Source organism: Podarcis pityusensis (assembly GCF_964106645.2).
Source record: "Podarcis pityusensis genome assembly, chromosome: 12".
NCBI lineage: Eukaryota > Metazoa > Chordata > Lepidosauria > Squamata > Lacertidae > Podarcis > Podarcis pityusensis.
The window spans coordinates 9286922-9311878 of record NC_138037.1 but is presented as its reverse complement, the minus strand read 5'-3'; the positions used below and the strand labels follow the sequence as shown (position 1 = coordinate 9311878).

Here is a 24957-nt window from a genome sequence, read left to right as displayed (position 1 = left end):
CTCCTAGGATCAGCCATTAAGCCCCTTCACAGTAAAATCAACAGGATGGTGGGTGGAATTGTTGTTTTCTTCTTAAATCGCCTCTCTTGGCAGAAAGCCCATCAGCAATTTGATTGCCCCTTTGGACTCCGAAGTTTATCGTTCCTCTGTTAGCAAGTTGTGCATTAACTTCAGAGCCATGGGCATAAATAAGGACACAGAGAGTGTCAGTGCAATTGCCTGTGCAGCAAGTGAAGGCAGCATGACGACCATCCATATTGCTTTTGCCACATTTATGTCTTAAAGGTAAGGTAAAGGTAAAGGGACCCCTGACCATTATGTCCAGTCGTGGCCGACTCTGGGGTTGCAGCGCTCATCTCGCTTTATTGGCCGAGGGAGCCGGCGTACAGCTTCTGGGTCATGTGGCCGGCATGACTAAGCTGCTTCTGACGAACCAGAGCAGCACACGAAAACGCCATTTTCCTTCCCGCTGGAGCGGTACCTATTTATCTACTTGCACTTTGACGTGCTTTCGAACTGCTAGGTTGGCAGGAGCAGGGACCGAGCAACAGGAGCTCACCCTGTCGCGGGGATTCGAACCGCCGACCTTCTGATCAGCAAACCCAAGGCTCTGTGGTTTAACCCACAACGCCACCCGCGTCCCTTGTACGAATGCACAAAGCTGCCTTATCGCTGCTTCAGTGCCAGATGATGGGCACGTCTACCAGCCCAGTAATGTCTATTGAATCTGACAAACCACACCTCTCTAGAGTTTCAGGGGCATTCTCCCAGAAGTGCAGCAAAACTTTATTTTTATTTTTTTTAAATAACCTGAAGGTTGAAAAAGGGACTTGGCGTATGTACAGAACACATGTCACCCAAAGAGCTTTCTAACTGCAAAACCTGGTAACTGGGCCTGGAACTTGAAGCATTGCAAACAAAATAGGTGTTTCTCCACTACTGAGATTATTTGGGGAGTTGATCTGGTGGGAACGTATTTGCATGCGCTTCAACACTAGACGTGAGCGAGAAATGCAATTCAGTTCACATTCGAAGTGAATATTGCACTGTCTGAAACACATTCATCCTTCAACACTTGCACTTCTCCAAATTCTGAAACACATTTCTAAGGTTTGCATATATTAGTGAGAACAACATACAAAAATGAATTGTGCTGGAGAATGCTGCATGAAAAAAAATGCGTATATTAGGAGAAATTCACACTAAAATGCTGGTGAATGTTCACGAGGACTTAAAAAGCAGAATTGCAAATTGGTGTGAAAAGGTAGAGAACTGATCCTGGAAAAATGAGAAATGGAGGGAAATAAAAACTGACCACGTTACCTGTCCTTACCTAACTCGAAACTCTGTGGCCCCTCTCCATCTTGTCACCTGCTTCTACCATGTCTGAAACTGCTTTCTCATCAACAGTTTGTGGCTAATTTATTTTAAAAAATGGTGGAAAGCAGTAATAGCAGTGGGTCAAACTTGCTTGGAAGCCCCCATCGTCTATGTACCCCTATAATCAACAGTACCATTCACAAGGTCCATTCTGTCAGGGGTCCTTTCAAATATTTCCCAGCATCTTCACCTATCCTTCACTTATTTGTATTTACAATATTTTTAGACCAGTCTTCAGCAGAAGTGTCTCAAAGGAGCGTAAAAAAAAGAAAGAGAGAGAGAGAGATCATAATATGTTAAAATTAATTAAAAACCAGGGAGACAGATAAAGAAGAGCAGCCACAAAATGAAAACAGTGAAGCTGGAAAAAGCTACCATTTTACCAAAAGTGCCGTGTAACATAAAGGTCTTAATTTGCATTCAAGAGGACCAGATGGATAGAAACTGTGTGAGCAATCTGAGGGAGAACATTCCATAGTTCTGGGGCTACAACAGAGAAGCCCCTGTTCTTGGGGGGGGGGGGTATTCAACCTCACCTTGATACAAGATGGAATTTCAAGTAGGATAGATATTAAAGGTTGGACTGTCTCTTTAGGATCTCCTTGAGATGGTCACCCTTTGGGCTGCTTATGGCTTTATTGGTCCAAAACAGCTGATGAATTGGGCAAATGGATAGCCACACACAGGTGTTTCAAGACACATGAAATATACCAGCCTGAACCGGTCAGAAAAAGAGACTTTATTTAACAGGGATGGGGAACCTGTGGCTCTCCAGAGATTGCTGGACTTCATTTCCCATCAGCCTCAGCCAGTATGACCCTTGGCAGGGATGATGGGAATCGAAGAGGGCGACTGGTTCCTCATCCCTGCTGGATGAAAAGGAATGGCAATCCTGACTGGTGTGACTGGGAGGCCGTTTTAAAGGGGCACGGCACCTGCCTTCCCTAGGTAGACATCTGGATCACTGGGACTTGCAGGGCTGCATGTTTTCCTAGGCAACCTGAGCACGGCGGGTGAACAATCAAGAGGTACATCCACATCATCTGCCTGCTAAAATCTTCCGCAGATGTCCCACCATTCCTTTGGACTGCAAAGAGATGTGATGTTTCTGCTAGAGGTATGTGCTGTTGGTATGTTCTTTCGTTTCGCCAGCTTCTTTCTGCGTGGGTTTTTCCCCAAGAGCGTTTTTGGACCTAAGGGAAAGGAACACAAATAAACATCACGTACAGCAGCCCCCAATTGCCCCCCTATGCTCATCCCCACCCATTGCCATCTCTTCCGTGGAGACTTCCAAGCTGTCACTCTTCTGTGGTCACCTGGGGTGAGCAGAAATGATCACCAAGTGATATTCGCAAGCCAAAATAAACTTGCCTCTTTCGCCTTTCCTTTTCTTGTTTACAGTTTGGTAAGCTGGTTCCTCTCACTGGAAGTGAGAGCTGGACCATAAAGAAGGCTGATCGCCGAAGAATTTATGCTTTTGAATTATGGTGCTGGAGGAGACTCTTGAGAGTCCCATGGACTGCAAGGAGATCAAACCTATCCATTCTGAAGGAAATCAGCCCTGAGTGCTCACAGGAAGGACAGATCCTGAAGCTGAGGCTCCGATACTTTGGCCACCTCATGAGAAGAGAAGACTCCCTGGAAAAGACCCTGATGTTGGGAAAGATGGAGGGCACAAGGAAAAGGGGACGACAGAGGACAAGATGGTTGGACAGTCTTCTCGAAGCTACCAGCATGAGTTTGACCAAACTGCGGGAGGCAGTGGAAGACAGGAGTGCCTGGCGTGCTCTGGTCCATGGGGTCACGAAGAGTCGGACACGACTAAACAACAACAACAAGCTGGTTCCTAGCCTAACAGCGATTTCATTCATTCAAGTCCTACCCATCAATCACAGGCATGCTTAGGGCTTAGTTACAGGCAATTAACAGCATAATTAGTAATCACATTGGGTGTTGTTGTTTTTTAAATTACCTATTGCACAGGGGTGGGGATTGTTATCAAGATCACCGTGCAATAATAATAATAATTTTATTATTTATACCCCACCCCTCTGGCTGGGTTTACCCAACCACTGGTTTCCCCAGCGTGTAGAGAGGGGATTTCAAACTTTCTCTCTTCTGCCACAATCTCCATGAAATTCTTCGTCCATTCCACTCGCCCCCCTGCATGTTAATACAAACTTAAGCATAGGTGCTGACGCCTAGAAGCCATGGGGTCTTCAGCCTCCTCCCCAATACAATATTTGAGGGACCCAAGTTGATGGGCACACTACATCATGTGATTGATTATGCATGGAGGAGCTTTCCTCCCCCACTAAGATTTTATTCAAGTTGGCCCTCCTGAATTTAAGCTTTCCTAGCATTGTTTAAAATACTATGTGTGGGGTATGCGTGGCAAATTTCACAAACATTGCTGGTCAGGAAGAAAAGCTTAAACTGCAATTTCAATAGCAATGATATTGGGGAGGGGGAACCACCTAATATTTTATTTCTTAAAACACTGAACTCATCCACCATTAACCCTGTCACATGGACTCAGGTCTTGGGAGAAAAACCCATTTTACTCAGTGGACTTAACCAAAAAAAGAGACAGCACGCTTAATTGTTAAGCATGTAAGGACAAAAGAAGTAATTATAATTTATTAGTTTTCATGTTGTTTTATTCTGTTAAAGCAACTAGAAAAAAATACTATGTTGGGAAGATCTCACAGAGATGAAAGGAAGCCGTGGGGAGGAGGGGAGGGTTAGGTTGAATTTGGGAAATAAAATAATATATGGGACAGCAAAGGATATAATAGATTCTTATAGAATAGTAATATATTGTAACAAGAATAGAAGTTCAAAAGGAGAAGTAACTGTATTTTTAGTATTTTCATTATTGTAATAGTTATTATTATTTCTTATTGGTAGAAGGCAATGTTAACTTAGATGTCTTCGTTTTGCTGTCTGTATAATTTTCTTAAGTCAATTAAAAAAGAGAGAGAGAGCACAGAGGCAGGGGTGGAGGAGGCGAGAATGGAGCAGACTTAGTGTATGCAATGTGCAAAAAATGTCAACCTCTTAACTTCTTACGCAGAGCTGTTCTAGAATCCTCTGCAACTCACCTCTGAGTGGCTGGGGATTTGCCAGTGTCATCCTGGAGATCTTGGTTCCGTGTCTCAGGAAGGAAGAAGCAGAGGATTCCCGCGGCCAGTGCTATGCCCCCGAAGATCACCATGGGAATCGCAGGGTGGAACTTGTCCAGGAGACCCACAAGCGGAGCAAGGATGCCCCCTATTCTGGCAGCCATGGAGCACAAGCCTAAACTGCTTTGCCTGGCGGAAGTAGCAAAACACAGAGAGAGAGGCCTGAGAGGAGGCACAGACAGGTGCGCCCGGCCAGGGGCAAGTTTCCAGAAGTAAAGAAACTGCCCCGTGCATAAGGATCAACAAACATACCTGTTTTGGTATCTCTGACCTTCTCATTTTCTTCAATCTCAAATTCACTTCACCGCAATGCTGCTCCAGTTTACGATTTTGTCATTTTTGTGCACTTTTTCACTTCATTGCATGCAATTTTGCCCAGCACACAATGTTTCGCCGGCTATTTTATCAGTCGCGATGCATTTTTAAAACTAAACAAAAATCCTTCCAGTAGCACCTTAAGGTAAAGGTAAAGGGACCCCTGACCATTAGGTCCAGTTGCGGCAGACTCTGGGGTTGCGGCGCTCATCTCGCTTTACTGGCCGAGGGAGCCGGCGTACAGCTTCCGGGTCATGTGGCCAGCATGACTAAGCCACTTCTGGTGAACCAGAGCAGCGCATGGAAACGCCATTTACCTTCCCGCCGGAGTGGTACCTATTTATCTACTTGTACTTTGACATGCTTTCAAACTGCCAGGTTGGCAGGAGCAGGGACCGAGCAACAGGAGCTCACCCTGTCGCGGGGATTCGAACCACCGACCTTCTGATCAGGAAGTCCTAGGCTCTGTGGTTTAACCCACAGTGCCACCTGTGTCCTTAGTAGCCCCTTAAAGACCAACAAAGTTTGTTATTGGTATGAGCTTTCGTGTGCATGCACACTTCTTCAGATGCACACGAAAGCTCATACCAATAACACACTTAGTTGGTCTCTAAGGTGCTGCAGGAAGGAATTTTTAAATTTTGTTTTCAACTATGGCAGACCAACATGGCTACCTACCTGTATTTTTTAAAATGTTATCTTCACCGTCGGGGTCACATCCAACCCAAACGCTGGCGAGATGCACCGCCACTGTCTTCACCTTATTTGAGCAAAATTTGTAGAGGATGTTTTTTAGAATACAGTGTGCTTTGTGTAATAGATCCTCACCTGACAACAGTGGGAAAGACTTCCGCAGAAAACACATAGGTGGTTGAAAAGGAGGCAGCCAACGCAGACTTGCCAATAACAGCCAGGACCGTCACGATCACAGGGAAGTCTGGGCAAAGACAGGCAATGAGGTTAGAAACTAAATAACAAAAAATCAAGGTAAGGCATTGTTGAAAGACCACAGGCCTAGGAAAATGTCTAATCCAGTTCTGAAATGTCGCCTGTGGTCCTAGGGATATCCAGAGCTACTCTAACCCAGGAATGCATGGGTAGTTGAAAGGTTTTCTGGTGCCCATTTGCAGAAAGACTCTGGTTCAGTGGTAGAGTAGACACTTTGCTTGTAGAAGATCCTGGGTTCAACCTCTCCATTTAGGAGAATCTCATGGTGTAGGAAATGGCGCTCTACCCAAGCCCCTGGAGAAATGCCATCAAATTTCTAAGGGACGCGGGTGGTGCAGTGGTCTAAACCACTGAGCCTCTTGGGCTTGCCGATCAGAAGGTCAGCGGTTCGAATCCCCGTGACGGGATGAGCTCCCATTGCTCGGTCCCAGCTGCTGCCAACCTAGCAGTATGAAAGCACGCCAGTGCAAGTAGATAAATGGGTACCGCTCCGGCAGGAAGGTAAACGGCATTTCTGTGCACTGCTCTGTTTTGCCAGAAGCTGCTTAGTCATGCTGGCCACATGACCCGGAAGCTGTCTACGGACAAATGCCGGCTCCCTCGGCTTGAAATAGTTAAATAGGTACCGCTCCGGCGGGAAGGTAAACGGCGTTTCTGTGCGCTGTTCTCGTTCGCCAGAAGCGGCTTAGTCCTGCTGGCCACATGACCAGGGAGCTGTACGCTGGCTCCCTCGGCCAATAAAGCAAGATGAGTGCCGCAACCCCAGAGTCGTCCGTGACTAGACTTAACAGTCATGGGTCCCTTTACCTTTAACTGCTTCTAAAATTTGCATCTTTATGTATAAACTAGCACACGTAATTGTCATGCAAACCAGTGTGCCCTGTTTTGTTTTTTTCAGAAGTTAATCCCTTGAGAGTCTTGGTTCAAAGAAAGGAATGGGAGGGAAGAAACAAAGAAAGGAGGAAATGGATGGAAGAGATGAAGGACACAAAGTGTAAGAAAGCAAAGTTGAAGAGAGAAGCAGCTGATTACTCAAGCCATGCTTGCAAGGGCATTGCTAGCTACTTAAAAGTCCTGGCGTTCAGACTCCAGATTTGCCTGTGGCAAATAACAGGGTGGGTGGGTGCACTTTATAGAGCGCCCAGCCTCCTTGTAAGCAACCCTTTAAAAAATTTAGGAGGCATGGGGCAGAAGATCAGGTCCCCAGTGCAATAGACCCAGAGCCTTGTGGCACTCCATAATAACTCCACCAGTGCCTGGCTGCTGTGTTCTCTTCACATACCTCAGGGAATTCCTGAACACACAGAGACACTTCTGAAACAGTCGAAGGCCTGTGGTTCAGACCTAGAATGAGGGATGTTGAACTCCAGCTCCCATCATCCCCCAGCCAAGATGGCCAATGCTCAGGGATCATGGGTGTTGAAGTCGGGAACATCTGGGCAGCTGCAGGTTCCCCTTGCCTGCCTTGCAGTTTGCCTTCTAGGTTTTCTCTCTCAAGCGGCTTTTTGTACCTTTTGGAATAGCAGGGATGAGCAAACACACGACTCCGCTCAGGAGAAGCCAAGCGGCCTGGCATTTCTTCCTCCCCATCCACTGGAGGAGGAAGATACAGGAGGCTCGAGATGGTATTTCCACAGCTCCAAACACAAGCTGGGTCATGTAGATGTCCAAGCCAAAATCCCCAACATGAAGGCTCACTCCATAATACACAAGACTGTCTGCAAACCTGGGAACCAAGAAAGAAATTACTGTTCATTCTGCATTTATTACTATTGTTCATTTTAATATCTGGCTCACACAAGCCCACCACTAAACTTCAGTGCTAGTTAGAATAAGGGCACAGCAATGGGATGCAGTTCCACAAAAGAATGCAATAACGCAGGCTTGGGTGAAGAATTCAGTTTCTTCAGACTCTAATTTTTCATTTTCAATGGGAGAACTCATCCCTAGCCCTCCAGGCTATGACAGGCAGTGTTTAGAACTGTTGAAACCAGTGGCGTAGCGTGGGGGGTGCCAGGGGTGCCAGCCGCACCGGGCGCAACACCTGGGGGGGCGCGAGTCCAGAGGGAAGGGACAAGCAATCGAGGCTTGGTTGGGGTGGGGGGTCGTCGTCTCCGCCACTGCTTCTGTTTTCCGCTGCGCTGAGGCGAGCTGGGCGCGGCCAGGCATGCAAGCGCAGCACCTGGCCAAGCGCTGCAGCCTGGGGAGCCGGCGCCTTAGCGCCTTGCCGTCGGCCGCGCAGCCGTTGCCCAAGCTCGACAACTCGTGGAGGGCGCCTCTCTCTCTCTCTCTCTCTCTCTCTCTCTCTCTCTCTCTCTCTGCCTGGAGGGGAGGGGCTTTCCCTGCTCTTTGTTCCGTTTGAGCAAACACAGCAACGAAACAGAGCAGGGTGGGCAGTAAGACCCTGAGGCAGAATGCAGGAAAGCAGCCACTTCCTCTTTTCAGGTTTCCCTTCGGTACCCACGTTTATTGCGAGGGAAATCTAGCTGACTGCAGGGAAGGGGTTGGGTGCATGTAATGTGTGACAAAGGCATCAGGTGTACGTCTTGGGTGGAAAGGGTATAAGGGTGGGGAGGTAGAGTGCATTTAAAAAAACCAAAACATTGTGGATTTAAACAAGGAAAATGTAGCATAATCTACTGTTTGTAAGGGCCCTTTGGGATTGGTTTTACCCATCTCAGACAGTTAGCTCATAGTGTAAATAAAGATGGCTGTTGTTTACATTTTTTTAATAAAAGCATCAACAACGATCCTTTTGCACGGTCTGTTGTGCTGTGTTGCAGAACTTTTTGCAGTTGCAGGATTAGGGATGGTGTTCTGTGCTACAGTGGCGTAGCGTGGGGGGTGCAGGCTGGGCCGGCCACACCGGGCGCAACATCTGGGGGGCCGCGCTCCACGGGTTAGGGGGCGCAAAATCCACGGGTTAGGGGGCGCAAATTACTTGCCTTGCCCCGGGTGCTGACAACCCACGCTACGCCACTGGTTGAAACCAACTCTATTTTTGCTGCCTGAGACTAGCCCTGCTGCCCTTCTGGAAACTATAATAAAACAACAACAAACCGAAAGGTCTCATTCAAGATCGATTAAAAACAGCCTAAAAACTCTGCCTGTAGCATATGCCGTTATTTTGTTTTTACATCTGGGACACAGCATACACATTTCGCCCATTCCCAAAAACATTCCTTTGCATATCCTCCCACATGGGTAGGCAAACTAAGGCCCAGGGGCCAGATGCGGCCCAATCGCCTTCTAAATCCGGCCTGCGGACGGTCCAGGAAACAGCGTGTTTTTACATGAGTAGAATGTGTCCTTTTATTTAAAATGCATCTCTGGGTTATTTGTGGGGCATAGGAATTCGTTCATTCCCCCCCCCAAAAAAAAAATATATAGTCCGACCCCCCACAAGATCTGAGGGACAGTGGACCGGCCGCCTGCTGAAAAAGTTTGCTGACCCTTGCCCTCCAACATTCCTCAGATGAAAATAAGGACATTTCTGACTCCCCCAAAACTGACCCTCCTCAACCTCACCCATTTTTTTTGTCCCCTGACCCCCAAGCATTTCCACCACCACCAATGGGACACAAAACACACACACCCTCCACCATCATGAGAAGACCCCTTAATCCCGGTTTTGTTTTGTTTTATTTTTTGGTAGATTTACAAAAAGAAAAGCACACGCCAATGAACAAATTTTAGAAAGGGGCAAGATTAGACGCATCCACACAAAGCATTGAAATAGAAAGAAAATCGGGACTCTTTGTGCTCCACTCTGCTCCCTGTTTCTTCCATGCCCTCTACCTTTTGTAATTCCAGGACTGTCCTTGGAAAATCGGGACAATTGGAGGGTATGCGTTTGTTGTATTTGATGGAGATATATGCATGCAAATTCCAATGGCTGCTTTCTATCACATGGTTCTCCCTGAACTTTGCAGACACTGCCAAAGGCCTTCTCCCATCCTTTCCCCATCCAAAGTAAGGTGAGCTGTGAGTTGAAAGAGGACCACCTTAGGGATACCCTCTTTGCAGAACACGCTCTCCAAGGAGGCCTGCTTGGCACCAACCCTACTGACATATTTGACACGACTTTTTGTCTGTAAAGTTGGGCAAAGTTTTCGTTCCGCACATTCCACTGATTTTCATGCTTCCTTTACAGCTTGCTGCCCTTTCGTTTATTTGACTGTACTTGATATTTAAGAATCGTTTTCTGGAGCGCGTGAACTACGCTTTCATTGCCACCCACCCTACAGGTTTTACTAAGAGTGGCCTTGAAATATTTCAACCAACGAAAGTTAATTCTCAGTAAAGCAGCCAAGCCATTCACAGGGCAAGAGAAAAATCTGGCCTTAGACCAAACAGAGCCTCATCGGATAGAAGTCAAAGGTTTTTCTATAAGCCACTGATTATTGTATACCTAGAGAACGACAGCATCCTAAAAAGCAGAGACATCACCTTGCCAACAAAGGCCTGTATAGTCAAAGCTATGGTTTTCCCAGTAGTGATGTATGGAAGTGAGAGCTGGACCATAAAGAAGGCTGATCACCAAAGAATTGATGCTTTTGAATTATGGTGCTGGAGGAGACTCTTCAGAGTCCCATGGACTGCAAGAAGAACAAACCTCTCCATTCTGAAGGAAACCAGCCCTGAGTGCTCACTGGAAGGACAAATCCTGAAGCTGAGGCTCCAATACTTTGGCCACCTCATGAGAAGAGAAGACTCCCTGGAAAAGACCCTGATGTTGGGAAAGATGGAGGGCACAAGGAGAAGGGGACGACAGAGGACGAGATGGTTGGACAGTGTTCTTGAAGGTACCAACATGAGTTTGACCAAACTGCGGGAGGCAGTGGAAGACAGGAGTGCCTGGCGTGCTCTGGTCCATGGGGTCACGAAGAGTCGGACACGACTAAACGACTAAACAACAACAGAGAACGAATAACAAGGAAGCTTCAGCTGGTGATGCCTTTCCATGTAGACATTGGATTTTTTAAAATAAAATAAAATACTGTACTGAATTGATATAGTTTGGAATACTTACCAGACTATGACCATGATTAAAGTCAAAATCCTTAGATGCGGCTTCTTGAAAATATCCAGGATATTCCCAGATTTCACCTTCTCTTCTGGAGTGAGCTTCAAAATGTGCAAGACAAGACAGACACAGAACATCAGCCAGAATCTAGGATGGCTGTTCCCAAACTGGTTGGACTACAAGTCCCATCAGACCCATCTGCCAGGGCAGCTGTGCTGGCTTGGGCCGATGAGAATTTTAGTCCAAAACAGCTGGAGTGCCACGTGGGTTAGCAAGTTGAGCCGAGACTGGAGAGATTCCACTCAGCCACAAAATTCACAGGATGTACTTGGACTCGTCTCCCACCCCCTGCCCAAATCTCACAGGCCTGTGAGGAATTAGGGAACCATGTAAGCCCAATCGGGGGGACCATTGGCCCTCCAGGTGTTGTTGAAATACAACTCCCATCATCACCAACCATGCTGAGGCTGATGGGAGTTGTAGTTTCACAACATCTCATGGATGTTCCCCAGACTTAATGTAAGCTGTCCTCCATACCTCCTTGAGTGGTATATATACTTTTTGTAGTAAATTAAATAAAATGAGAAGGCAGCGGTGGTTTGGAGGGGCAGGTGGACAGCTAAATAGTAGATACTCAAAGTGGATAAACATTTTTTTTTAAAAGTCAAATGTGTTAGGATATAGTTCTGTTCCACCTTAAAAGGGAACAGGCTGTTGTGTGTCACATGCCTGTTTACTTCCAGCACTTGCTGGGAACATCTGTTTGTATATAGCTTTTGCATCTCTGCTGTTTTACTGGAGACGAAGGGAAGCAGACATGTTTTCCTTTGTTCCTGAACTATGCTGAATAAAATGCTGTACATTATGCTTGCACATCTCTCTGTCCGCCTCTTCTGCTGTGAGATGATTTACACACTCTGCTGACAGAGCGCGCACGGGTCTCTAAACGTATCTGAGGCTCGTGTCGCTGTTTGATGCTGCTCCAAGGGAGACTGGCTGCCGGCTAGAGCCAGCTGGGGGCCTGCCTGATGCCTGCCTGATGCCCCCGTCTTCCTGGCAGTATCCCAACAACATGCAGTTTGATGAGGGACTCAAATATCGCAGGGCAGGGATCTCTCTTTTTTCAGTGGTCTTGTTTTCCCTTTCCCCATCACACTGTTTGCTTTTTCCATATCCTCCCCATATCCTTCCTTCAGAAAAGGAGCAATAGAAATCCCAGGTTACCTGGTTGAGTAGTTCTTCTGAGACGGTTCGTTTGTTTATGGAAGCGGCTTTTCGAAGCTCTTTTTTGGCTTCCTCGACCTTCCCTTTTGTCGCAAGCCATCGCGCAGACTTGGGAAGAACCCTGGAGAAGACAAGAGTTTGTGAAGCACAGCAAGTGCATTAACCTGGAAAGGAGTTGAGGTGGGTAGTAGTCTGCTGTGCTCTGGTCTGGTCTGGTAGAAACAGGGGCAGACTTTGTTTATATGGCACCCTCAGCGAGGCCAAAACTTGGCGCCTCCAAATGGACCTTCTCAATTATGGATCTTCTCCATTTTGCACTCCCTCGGTGCCCTGTGCAGGGGAAACGCCTGCACCACCCTAAATCTGGTGCTAGGAGAGCGCAGAAGGCAGCCTTCCTCAAACTGTGCCCTCCAGTTGTTGCTGGATGTTGCTCCTTTCATCCCTGGCCATTGGCCCTGATGGATGGGGATGATGGGGGCTGATGGATACCAGGTTGGGACAAGGCTGAATCAGAACCCTTGGGACTCCATAGCACTGCAAAGAGAACTTCAGTAAACATTAACAGGCCAGAACAAAATCGCAGTTATAATGATGCGATCAGGTGCCAAAATTAGATTTCGGCCATTAAAAGAGACAAAAAAGCCTTTGAAGAATATGCATGAAGAAGGCTGTTTATTTTATCTAGGTCCCTAAAAGGTTAAAGTGTAAAGGGACCTCTGACCATTAGGTTGAGTTGTGGCTGACTCTGGGGCTGCGGCGCTCATCTCACTTTATTGACTGAGGGAGCCGGCGTACAGCTTCCAGGTCATGTGGCCAGCATGACTAAGCCACTTCTGGCGAACCAGAGCAGCGCACGGAAACGCCGTTTACCTTCCCGCCAGAGCGGTACCTATTTATCTACTTGCACTTTGACGTGCTTTCGAACTGCTAGGTTGGTAGGAGCAGGGACCAAGCAACGGGAGCTCACCCCGTCACGGGGATTCGAACCGCCGACCTTCTGATCGGCAAGCCCTAGGCTCTGTGGTTTAACCCACAGCGCCACCTGCATCCCTATCTAGGTCCCTAGTAGATCTTAAAACACAGGGTAGATAGGAGTTGATGTCACCATTTCACTCAGTCATTGCATGCTGTATATTTTTACATGCAGTCCAACTGTCATGGCCTGGTTGGACGCAGTGTTTGAAACTCCCATTGTTCTAGGCGCATTTTGCGACAAGGAATATCATTAGCACAAGCAGTTTCTGAGCTCTGGGCACAGTGCTCTGCCTAAGATTTCAGATTAAAACTGCAGAGGGGAAGGAAAGGAGGACCTTTTTCTGCCTCCACACTTCCAGCTTCTCTCTGGAGAAGTGTCCCTCTTAAGAATATTGGGGGGAGGGCAGGGGAAGGACTAGACCATGTGAAAAATGAACATAATATTTTAGCTGCAGTTCATTCATTTTCTGCTTTGTATTCTTGTTATAAAAAAGCGCGCCTAGACATTCCGTTGTTGCACCCATAGCCTAGGTTTAAGGTGCCATTTAACTCCTAGTGATTAGAGGGAGAAGAGGGAGGAAACTGGGAGGTGGAGATTTCGGAAGCTGAAAAAGTAACTGGGTTTAGTGAGCAGGAAGAGACTGTGACAGAGAACAGACCAGAAGCAGAGGCAGAAGACAAGGCTGGAGAGGAGGGGGGCCAAGAGGCACAGGTGAGTCTGGCTGGTGAAGAGACATGGGTATCTCCCCTTCCTGTTGTAACAAGATCCCCTCCCCCCTGGTCTCCAAGAACCAAGAGAGGCGTGAAAGGGGCGGAGGAGAGGTTGGTTGCACATGGGCACAGTCTCTGATTGCTTGGGGAAAGCCACGGAGAGGAAGGGCCTTAAGCATCTCTGGGAAGGCGGGGACCTTCAGTCTCCACTGCTTCATAGGGGCAAGAACTACTGGAGATGAGTCACTGGGCTCAGTAGACCCAACGTTCCTGTGCAGATCCTGTTTTTGCTAATATAGTGGTATCTCTGGTTACGAACAGGATCCGTTCCGGAGCCCCGTTTGCAACATGAGCAGAATGCAACCCGCGTCTGCGCGTGCGCAGGTCGCAATTTGCCGCTTCTGCTCATGTGCGTGATGTCATTTGAAGCGTCTATGCCTGCATGAGCAGTGAAACCTGGAAGTTCCGTATTTTTTGCTCTATAAGACGCACCAGACCACAAGACGCACCTAGTTTTTGGAGGAGGAAAACAAGAAAAAAAAAATTCTGAATCTCAGAAGCCAGAACAGCAAGAGGGATTGCCGCGCAGTGAAAGCAGCAATCCCTCTTGCTGTTCTGGCTTCTGGGATAGCTGCGCAGCCTGCATTCGCTCCATGAGACGCACACACATTTCCCCTTACTTTTTAGGAGGGAAAAAGTGAGTCTTATAGAGCAAAAAATACAGTAACCCCAGTAACCCTTTCCGGTACTTCCAGGTCGCCGCGGGACGCAATCTGAAAACACTCAACCTGAAGTAAACGCAACACAACGTATGACTGTAAAGAGTTAATTCCAACTTGCTCAGTGTGATTTACAGCCGGCTCGCTCCTGTCTAATTTCTGGTCCTTTTGCACACTCACCATATGTAAAAAAAGAGGGCAAATGCTGGAGCAGAGCCAGCAATCTGGTAGAGTCTCCAGTCACGAATGGCGTACGCCAAGCCAGCCAAGGCCATCTGCCCAAGAGCGTTGCTGCAGTGGCTGATGATCATCGCAAGTGGGCGATAGGAAGGCCCGACCCACTCCGAAGCTAAAAGGGTTCAAGTTACAGTCAGTATCTGAAAATTAAAAGACCCTGCCATTGACAATCGCTTGCATTTTTTAAAACAACCCTGACTTTATTATTGGCTGCTTTTAAACAACCACGTAAATTACAAGAGCAAAGTATATTTCTAGGTAGACAAGGAAGAAAAGTAACCACAGATGTTGATGACAGTTCAGAAATGTGGGGAAAACTTCTTGTCCCCCCGCCTTGTCCCCCCCATCGCCATTCATGCAGCCACACAGAAGAGGCTACATTGGTAGCAAGCAGAGGAGCATTTTGACACATGCAAATTGGGACTGAGTTTTGCATTTCTTCCAGAAACACATCAACTGTGTGGCCATAACTCCTGCAGCATGGACTTGTAAGGTAAAGGTAAAGGGACCCCTGACCATTAGGTCCAGTCGTGGCCGACTCTGGGGTTGCGGCGCTCATCTCGCTTTACTGGCTGAGGGAGCAGGCGTACAGCTTCCAGGTCATGTGGCCAGCATGACTAAGCCGCTTCTGGCGAACCAGAGCAGCGCACGGAAACGCCGTTTACCTTCCCGCCGGAGCGGTACCTATTTATCTACTTGCACTTCATGCTTTCGAACTGCTAGGCTGGCAGGAGCAGGGACCGAGCAACGGGAGCTCATCCCGTCGCGGGGATTCAAACCGCTGACCTTCTGATCGGCATGTCCTAGGCTCTGTGGTTTAACCCACAGCACCACCCGCGTCCCAACATGGACTTGTACTCTGAGGTTATTTCTTCCCTAGCTGAGAGAGCCAGGGTTAGCATGTTGGACTGGGAACTTGGAGACCAGGGTTCAAATCCCCACGCGGCCTTGAAGCTCACTCAGGGCTTATCCACACATTCGTCAGCTGGCGCAACGGGTCAGTGTGTCCAGCTGTTAACCGGAAGATTGGTGGTTCGAGTCCAGCCAAGGACAGCTGTGGGCAAGATTCCTGCCTTACAAATTGGCTTTTGCTATCCAGATGTTTTGGACTTCGGCTCACATCACTGTTGTAGTCTAAAGCACCTGGAAGACCCCAATTGGAGAAGGCTGATTTTTTATTTTTTATTTTTGGATGACAGGGCCTGAACTTCCCCAGAGAGGTGTCTTACTTAATGCTGCCATGCTGATACTGATCCCGGCAAAAGCAGCGCCCACGATGAATCTCAAGGCGATGTAGAGGTAGAAATTTGGCGCAAAGCCTGCCCCGACACCAAAGGCGCCCATGAGGAGGAGGGTGAGCAGGATCATCCGTTGGCTTCCGATCCTGGAAGAGGGAAATGAAATGCAGGAGCTCAGAACTTGCACCTCGCAGGAACATAGTAATTTGTCTTATACTGAATCAGACCCCTGGGCCATGTAGCTCAGTGCTGTCAACGCTGACTGCAAGTGGCTCTCCACAGATTTAAAACAGGGTCTCATCCTGCCCTCTTGTGTTGCTGCACATGAAAAGCTTTCCAATCTACTAGGCGAGAAACCCATAAGGTACAGTGGTACCTCAGGTTAAGTACTTAATTCGTTCTGGAGGTCCGTACTTAACCTGAAACTGTTCTTAACCTGAAGCACCACTTTAGCTAATGGGGGCTGCTGCCCTGCCACCGGAGCACAATTTCTGTTCTCATCCTGAAGCAAAGTTCTTAACCTGAAGCACTATTTCTGGGATAGAGGAGTCTGTAACCTGAAGCATATGTAACCTGAGGTACCACTGTATTTTCATTCAAAAGGTATTTTATATCCGTAGTAGCTGATTGCAAGATAGATGCTTTTGCTCGTTTTCAGTCGCATCCTCACCTATGATTCGGTACATAACGCACTTTAAAAAGTTTTAGTATGTCTAGAGACAATGGGTAAAACAAACACCATTAGCTGTACTGCTGGGTTAAGTGTTTAATGCTGATTGTATTTGTATTTGTTAAAAAACTGATGAAAATTTGTTTTTTTAAAAAAATAAAGAAGTTTTATAAATTTTGTTGTCCTTTCTGTTGTTATACACAGTAAAAAGTACCGTATTTTTCGCTCTACAGGACACACTTTTTCCCCTCCAAAAATGAAGGGGAAATGTGTGTGTGTCCTATGGAGCGAATGCAGGCTCCTTGGCTTCAGCGATAGCAACGCGAAGCCTCCAAAGCGCAGTGCGAGTGCTCCCTCCGCACTCCGGAGGCTTTGCGTTGCTTTCGCTGAAGCCTGGAGAGCGAGAGGGGTCGGTACGCAGTGACCCCTCTCGCTCTCCAGGCTTCAGGGATAGCCGGCTGAAGCCTTCGGAGCACAGCGGGAACTCGCGCTGCGCTCCGAAGGCTTCGGGTTCCTTTTGCTGAAGCTGGGAGAGCAAGACTCTCCCAGCTTCACCAGAGAGGGAGAGCTGCGCAGCGCCCCTTCAGCGAAGCAGGAGGAGAAATGGAAGGGGCTCCGTTTCTCCTGCCGTTTCGCTGAAGGGGCGCTGAGCAGAGAGGGGGAGATTTTTTTTTCTTGTTCTCCCCCTCTAAAACAAGGTACGTCCTATGGTCGGGTGCGTCCTATAGAGCGAAAAATACGGTATATTTTAAAAAGGTTTTGAGGGCCTTTGAACCTGACATAGCTAGGGTGGGGAGCTCAGCACATCTCAGTCCAGCTCTGCAAACTCTACCTCATTTAAGGTGTTCCACAATACCCCCTGAGAGCCTTTCAGATTCAAGGCATATAAATGTGTCATGCAATTGCTTCTTGTGTTAAGATTCTGGGAGAAAACAACAGATAACCCAGCCTTCAAACACAACCTGATTTTAGTGCAGTATAACTAAACAGCGAGAGAAGCTCCACGCAGCAGCTCAAGCTGGAAGGAGCAGGCATGTGAGTTTTGGGTACTTCTGCATTCAGGAGGCCTTGGTGTTGCAAAGTGCCTTCCTTCAGCTTCGGCTCGTGGGCCAGCTGCGCCCCTATCTGGACAGGGATAGGTTAACTTCTGTCGCCCATGCTCTGGTAACCTCTGGGTTAGATTACCACAACAGATTATATGTGGGACTGCCTCTGAAGATGGTTTGGAAGCTTCACCTGGCGTAGAATTTGGTGGACAGGTTGCTCACTGGGGTAAGATGGCTTGAAACTATAACGCCAATCTTGGCCCAACTGCACTGGCTGCCAATTAGTTTCCAACTCAAAGTGCTTGTTTTGACCTATAAAGCCTTAAATGGCTCAGGAACGCAACACCTGAAGGACTCCCTCTCTGTATATAACCCACCCTTATCCTGGGATCATCATCTGAGGCCCTTTTTCAGGTGCCTCCTTCATAATAATAATAATAATAATAATAATAATAATAAATAAATAAATAAATAAATAAATTTATATCCCGCCCTCCCCAGCCAAAGCTGGGCTCAGAGCGGCTAACAACAGTAAAAATAACACAGTTTACATAAAATCACAATCAATTAATTGAAATACATTCTAAAATCAATTCATTCTAAAATCAATTCATTCTAAAATCAATTCAGAGTCAAATTAATGGCAACCATTGGGCTAGAGTTCTTTGAGGATTACAGAAGGAGAGGGCAAGACTGTGCCTTGGCCAAAGGCCTGGTGGAACAGCTCTGTCTTGCAGGCCCTGCGGAAAGATGTCAAGTCCCTCAGGGCCCTGGTCTCTTGTGACAGAGAGTTCCACCAGATCAGGGCCATGGCCAAAAAAAGCCCTGGCTCTGGAGGGCAACAGTTCTGGAGGGCGGCAACACAAGAGCAGGGCCTTTTCTGTGGTGGCTCCCCATTTGCAGAATGCTCTCCCCAGAGAGGCTCGCCTGGCGCCTTCATTATACACCTTTAGGCGCCGGGTGAAAACGTTCCTCTGCAACCAGGCCTTGGGCTAATTGAACCATCTTATTAACTATGGGGGTTATTGTTCTTTGTTTGTTACTGTGTTTCATATTTTTGTGTTTTTATATTGTACACTGCCCTGTGATCCTCAGACAAAGGGCGGTATATAAATTTTAACAACAACAGGAGCCTGATCAGGTGAAACCCACAAGCACAAAAACATAACCTTTACTATATTTTGAAGTGCAGTGCACTTAGCTGATGGTGCTACCCTGATTGTTGTCCAAAGCTACCTGAGGCAATCTAAGCTAAACTGACGGGCCAGTTCACTAAGGTCATAGTGGATCCATTTCTTCATAAAGTATCAGCATTGGGTTCTGTCTTGCCCTTGCTTCTTCTAGAAATATGTTTTGCCTCTCAGGCACACCCTGAGAATCGCTGCCCACACTCCTCTGACTGGGCGTTCCAGTGTACAACTGGAAGAACAGGAAATGTTTTTTTCTTGCAAAGGCACATAGAAAGTGCAAGGAGCTAAGCAGGGCACTGAAACTCCTTCTCTGCCATCTTTTCTTAAAATTAAATTGGTACACTGTCCTATAGTCCCAGGCCTCAGGGTGGTTACAACACAAAAACACAAAATAAAAACACAAAATACATAACAAAAACAACCCAATCTTCCACCAGGCAATGCCCATACATTTGAAAAGCCTTGAGGACCAGAAACTTGGTTGTTGTTATTAAACGGAAAAGTGAAAGATGGGGAACTGCATTGTCAGCAACCAGCTGGAGATGTCTAGATTTGGGGCCTTCTGCATCCAAAACAAGTGTTCAATAAATATAATAGGTAAACAGCCTCAAAGTTGTGGGCAAATCCCCTCCCCTCTAAATGACTGAAATACCTCCCCTGTTCACCAACTGCAGATGGAGTGGCCATTTTCTCTCAGCCGCAACATGAAATCTCAAAAGTTATGCTTACCAGTCGCTCAGTGGGCCAAAGACCAAGGCTCCCACAAGAAGACCTGACATGTAAATGGATTGAGAGATGTCTTTTAAGTCCTTTCGGTCGCAAACCAAGTTGAACTAAAGGAAAAGAAGAAGAAAGCGCCTTTTCCTTCCATCTCCCAGCACTGCATGGTGTATATTATACGTCCCCTTTTCTTAATTTGACTGACTTTATGATTCACGAATTACAAGCCGCGCTCCTCAAAATTTGGCCTGTTTTCCTTAAGTCACCTAGATCAGCCAAGCTCAGAAGAAAAATAATACTGGATAGCTCTGTTGGTTAGAGCGAGGTGCTGATAACACCAAGGTTGTAGGTTCGAGGCCCGTATGGGACAACTGCATATTCCTGGATTGTAGGGAATTGGACTAGATTAGGGCTGCCAAATGTCCAGATTTTCCCAGACACGACCGGGATTCAGGCAGCTCTCGTTATCTTCCGCTTGGACTACTGCAATGTGCTCTATGTCGGGCTACCTTTGAAGGTGACTAGGAAACTGCAAATAATCCAGAATGCGGCAGCTAGACTGGTGACTGGGAGCGGCCAATGAGACCATATAACACCAGTCCTGAAAGTTCTTCATTGGCTCCCAGTACGTTTCCGAGCACAATTCAAAGTGTTGGTGCTGACCTTTAAAGCCCTAAACGGCCTCGTTCCAGTATACCTGAAAGAGTGTCTCCACCCCCATCATCCAGCCTGGACACTGAGGTCCAGCACGAGGGCCTTCTGGCAGTTCCCTCACTGCGAGAAGTGAGGTTACAGGGAACCAGACAGAGGGCCTTCTTGGTAGTGGTGCCTCCCAGCAGATGTCAAGGCAATAAGCAACTATTTTACTTTTAAAAGACAACTGAAGGCGGCCCTGTTTAGGGAAGTTTTTAATGTCTGATGCTGTGTTGTTTTTAATATTCGGTTGGAAGCTGCCCAGAGTGGCTGGGGAAACCCAGCCAGATGGGCGGGGTATAAATAATAATAAATTAGTAGTAGTAGTAGCAGCAGCAGCAGCAGCAGCAGCAGCAGAATGGCATTCGGGCGGATTTTGGCTGATTTGCCAAAATGTCCTGGAAAACCCGGATGTATGGCAAGGGGGATGCGCATTGGGATTTCTGAGTGAGTGCTGTGAGCATCACTCCCTCTGGTCACTTCTCTTCCCCAGATCACACCCCCCACTCTGAAAGACAGAAGGCGAGAAAGTATGCAAACACACATCTTGCATTTCCAGAGGAGGAAGGAAAAAAACTCCACTCTTCCTAATTCAGATTTACGTACTTTTCAAGGGAGGAAAAGGTAACAAACACACCCCTCACCATCTCATGTGCAAGGGGGAGGGGCTAACACAGGCTTAATGGGTGCCAAGGGGAGATCTGAAGGGTTTCATTATGCCCACGGGCACAATGTGGGTGACTCTTGCTTCAAGGAATTCTGGGCATGTTGTGTGACCCTGAAAATGCACCCTAGAAGTCACCCTACAATTCTGCCATACCCCAAGTGTCCTGTTTTAAGTGGGACATCACAGAAACCAATCCCGGCTTCTCTCTGGTCCTGTTTTTTGGTCCAGCGCTCTGGCACGACCCTGCTGATGATGGCCAGAGTGCATTCTGCCTGATATCCCAGTTTGGGGGGAGGAAAATACTGGAGGGTGGGTGTTTCGAAAGGACCATGGGAGACACGTCAGTGTAGAAAAGATCTCCAAAGGGAAGGAAGTTTGAAAACCATGGATCTCTCTCTCTCTCTCTCTCTCTCTCTCTCTCTCTCTCTGTGTGTGTGTGTGTGTGTGAGATGTGTGTGAGAGAGGCTGGGGGAGAGCCACTTCACTCCTCAATTTCTTAGGGTCCTGGAGCTCTGACATTTAATCGCTCCATAGTCCAAGACACTCCAGTCCTCAGAAAAATCTGAATACAGACATCCCTAAGGACCCTCTCAGGTGTTGAGCATCAGAGGGAGTTCTCTTGGAGTCTCGTAAAGGTAAAGGGACCCCTGACCATTAGGTCTAGTCGTGACCGACTCTGGGGTTGTGGCGCTCATCTCGCTTTATTGGCCGAGGGAGCCGGCGTACAGCTTCCAGGTCATGTGGCCAGCATGACTAAGCCGCTTCTGGCAAACCAGAGCAGTGCACGGAAACGCTGTTTACCTTCCCACCGGAGGGGTACCTATTTATATACTTGCACTTTGACGTGCTTACTGCCGACCTTCTGATCGGCAAGTCCTAGGCTCTGTGGTTTAACCCACAGCGCCATGTCTCTACCATCCCCCAAAAGCAAGGGAGCCACAGCCTGGAAGAGGTCATTCTAGGTGGCAGAACTGGGGAACTCCCTCCCCACAGAAGGTGTGTCTCCCATCTTCCCTATACAGTTCACCTGGCCTTCGACAGCTCAGGTGTTTTGCCTCGGGAGACCTGTCTCTACTCCACTATACTGTGGTATCTCGGGTTACGTACTTAATTCGTTCCGGAGGTCCGTTCTTAACCTGAAACTGTTCTTAACCTGAAGCACTACTTTAACTAATGGGGGCTGCTGCCCTGCCGCCGGAGCACAATTTCTGCTCTCATCCTGAAGCAAAGTTCTTAACCCGAGGTACTATTTCTGGGTTAGCTGAGTCTGTAACCTGAAGCGTATGTAACCTGAAGCGTATGTAACCCGAGGTACCACTGTACACTGTTTTGTTCTGAATGGTTCCAACCTGTGTTTTTAAAATCATTTTTAACTGTTTCACTTTAAAAAATAAATAAATAAAGTTTACAATTTTATTGTTGTAACCTACCCTGGGAACTCCTGGTTAAGAATCGCAAATCGTAGCCCAGTTAATTAGGCGGAGCTTTTACCACTGTATTATCAAAACCTCTAAGCGGTTTCCATCACATGTAAATTATATATTAAAATTGCCAATAAAAATGAGATGTTAAAAAGAAGTTAGCCTATTTTTCCCGAAAAAAATAAAATCAGCAGTTTAAAAAATTTACCTCTTGAGATAGCTGCATGTCAAAATGCATGTCAAATCAATTATTCCCTTGGCTGGCCACTCATGTCAATAATTATTTTGTATTGTTCTTACTTTTTGTAGTGCTTATATGTACATTGTGGTACACCACCTTGATCTTTTATACAATCTTGCCGCTAAAAGACTTAAAGAAGGTGATTGCCACTAGTCTATCCACAAGTCATTTCCTGTCCTGTCAGTTTCGCTATCCAGATCTTTAACTGTAGGGATAGCAGGTGAATACCAATGTTGAAATCGCTTTAAAGCAGTCTGGTACAAATCACATGTGACACACACACAAACACATCTACCACAGAAGAGACAGGACCATGTTTTGTTAACAAGGAATATACTATACTCACCTCTGTCAGCAACGATGGCTTTGGATCTGTGGGGTAGACCCAACCATCTCGGCAGGCTTCCGTGGAATTTTGTCCGTCTTTTATGATTGAATCGATATCGCCTTCCACAGGAGTAAACATGGAGCATTCCTCAAAAGAGCCATCTGGTTTCCTGGGAATGGTCAAGTTCAGCTGCTGCTCTTGGGTCAGGTTTTGGGTAATATTAAGGATCCAGTTCGTGTTGCAGTGGTGAGGCACGTCCATGACAATGAAGACTTGTCCAAACATGTGAAAGGGAGTCAGGAAATTTGGGATGCAGATCAGCAGCACCAGCCATTTCTGAAACCTGCCGAATTCTCCGATCACCTTCAAGATGTCTCCAAATCTGATCATTCTGGGATCTTTGGCAGCAGGTCTGTATCGTTCTCACATCTGGGGACTGAAATTAATCTTTAAACTTAATTGTGGCTATGGATAAGGTGAATAATTAATCAGTCTTTGGCTTCTGATAAACTTGAGGAATCTATCCTATCACAGCAAGCGCCAATATTAAAAACATACTTTCCTGCAAACGCTTCCTTATTGTTGCCTTTTCCTGATTCAGTGTTGATATTGTTTCGATTTCAGTATAGATTTCATCTAACCAAAAAGGAATTGAGCTTCAATGTGTGATCCTAAGTGTACACCGTACTTTTAAAGGACATTTAGAGCAGACCCCCCTCTCTCACAAAGAACTTGGGAACCTTAGTTTACCCGACAAATCTACAATTCCCAGCACCCTTTTGTTAACTAGAATTCCCACAATTCTTGTGGGGTGGGAATGTTGGACTGGTCATGTTGTTTGGATGCCTGATCATTGTCTTACAAAGCAACTTCTCTATTCCAAAGTTAAGAATGGAAAGCGTAATGCCTGTGGACAACAAAAGAAGTTTAAAGATGCTCTCAAGGCAAATCTTTAAAAATGTAGTGTAAACACCAACAACTGGGAGACACTGGCCTGCGAGTGCTCCAATTGGAGAACAGCCTTTACCAAAGGCATCGTGGACTTTGAAGACACTCAAACTCAGGACGAAAGGGAGAAATGAGCTAAGAAGAAGGCATGTTTGGCAAACCCTCACCGTGATCAACTCCTGCCTGGAAACTAATGTCCCCACTGTGGAAGGATGTGTGGATCCAGTCACTTACGGACTCTCTGTTAAGACCATTTTCATGGAAGACAATCTTACTCAACTACGAGTGATCGCTAAAGAAGAATAGTAGTGATAATTGCAAATTATTGCAGAAATGAAAAACCAGAAAAATGAGAAACTGCAAGAACCAAAATTATCAGATCCTTCCATCCCTGCTCTGGAATAAAAGTCTTCACTGCCCAGAGTCAGGCAACTTTTCTATGAGGATGCTTTTCCACTGAATCTAGGCACCAGCACTATTCCTGAGCTTTGGATGCAGGAAAAAAAGCACCCTGTTTCACACCTTTACACACACACACACACACACACACACACATAAACCTTTGCCAATGCTACTTACTTCTTAACAGCCGTACCTCCTTCCCTTGCACATCATAGCAGGAAAAAAAGAAAAGGAAGTCTAAGGGGAAAAATGTTCCGTGAAGGAAAGCCAGCAACAATGAGGTGGTTGAGACATCAGTAGGAGGTCAACACACCCTGAATTGGGCACCTCCAAGAGAGATTACCATCTTCGCCGGTTAATGTAAACTTGTGCAATATATTGTTGCATTCAAAGCAACATATAGAGGAAGAGGCGAGGCAAACCTGTTTGAATCGCAGAATTCCAGGTGATCTGAAAAGTCAACCAGTGGTGGCTGGTGCTCACTGGAAGCTGGTGCCCAGAGCAACCCAATCGGATGAGTGGCAGTGATGCTTTTCTAGAAGCAGAAGGTGCCGGAAGTCAGCCTTGTTCTCTTAGAATGGCAATGGCACCCAGCGAGTTCCAACAAGTTCCGGCTGAAAAGAAAGCCCTGGTGAGCAGGGTACAAATAATAAAGTTATTCTTATTATTAGCC

General features: G+C 46.9%; 1 protein-coding gene across 1 annotated transcript; it reads right to left on the bottom strand.

Annotated features, from left to right (window-relative positions):
• Positions 1-1742: 1742 nt before the first annotated feature.
• On the bottom strand, positions 1743-24611 carry LOC308459077 (solute carrier family 22 member 13-like). Its single transcript, XM_080974155.1, has 11 exons — positions 24462-24611; positions 22953-23370; positions 19594-19697; positions 15950-16104; positions 14664-14832; positions 12079-12199; positions 10861-10955; positions 7340-7554; positions 5709-5817; positions 4485-4694; positions 1743-2573 (listed from the first exon to the last, which is right to left on the bottom strand). Exons 2-11 carry the CDS (start codon positions 23322-23324, stop codon positions 2492-2494), a joined length of 1632 nt encoding a protein of 543 aa, XP_080830281.1. The 5' UTR covers positions 23325-23370; positions 24462-24611; the 3' UTR covers positions 1743-2491.
• Positions 24612-24957: the final 346 nt, after the last annotated feature.

Coding starts and splice junctions, on each gene's coding strand:
- LOC308459077 (XM_080974155.1), bottom strand. CDS start 23,324: ATGATCAGATTTGGAGACATCTTGAAGGTGATCGGAGAATTCGGCAGG. Junction 19,698..22,952: donor AGCCATCGTTGCTGACAGAG/GTGAGTATAGTA, acceptor CTTTTCCTTTAG/TTCAACTTGGTTTGCGACCG. Junction 5,818..7,339: donor CATCCCTGCTATTCCAAAAG/GTACAAAAAGCC, acceptor GTCTTTGCCCAG/ACTTCCCTGTGATCGTGACG.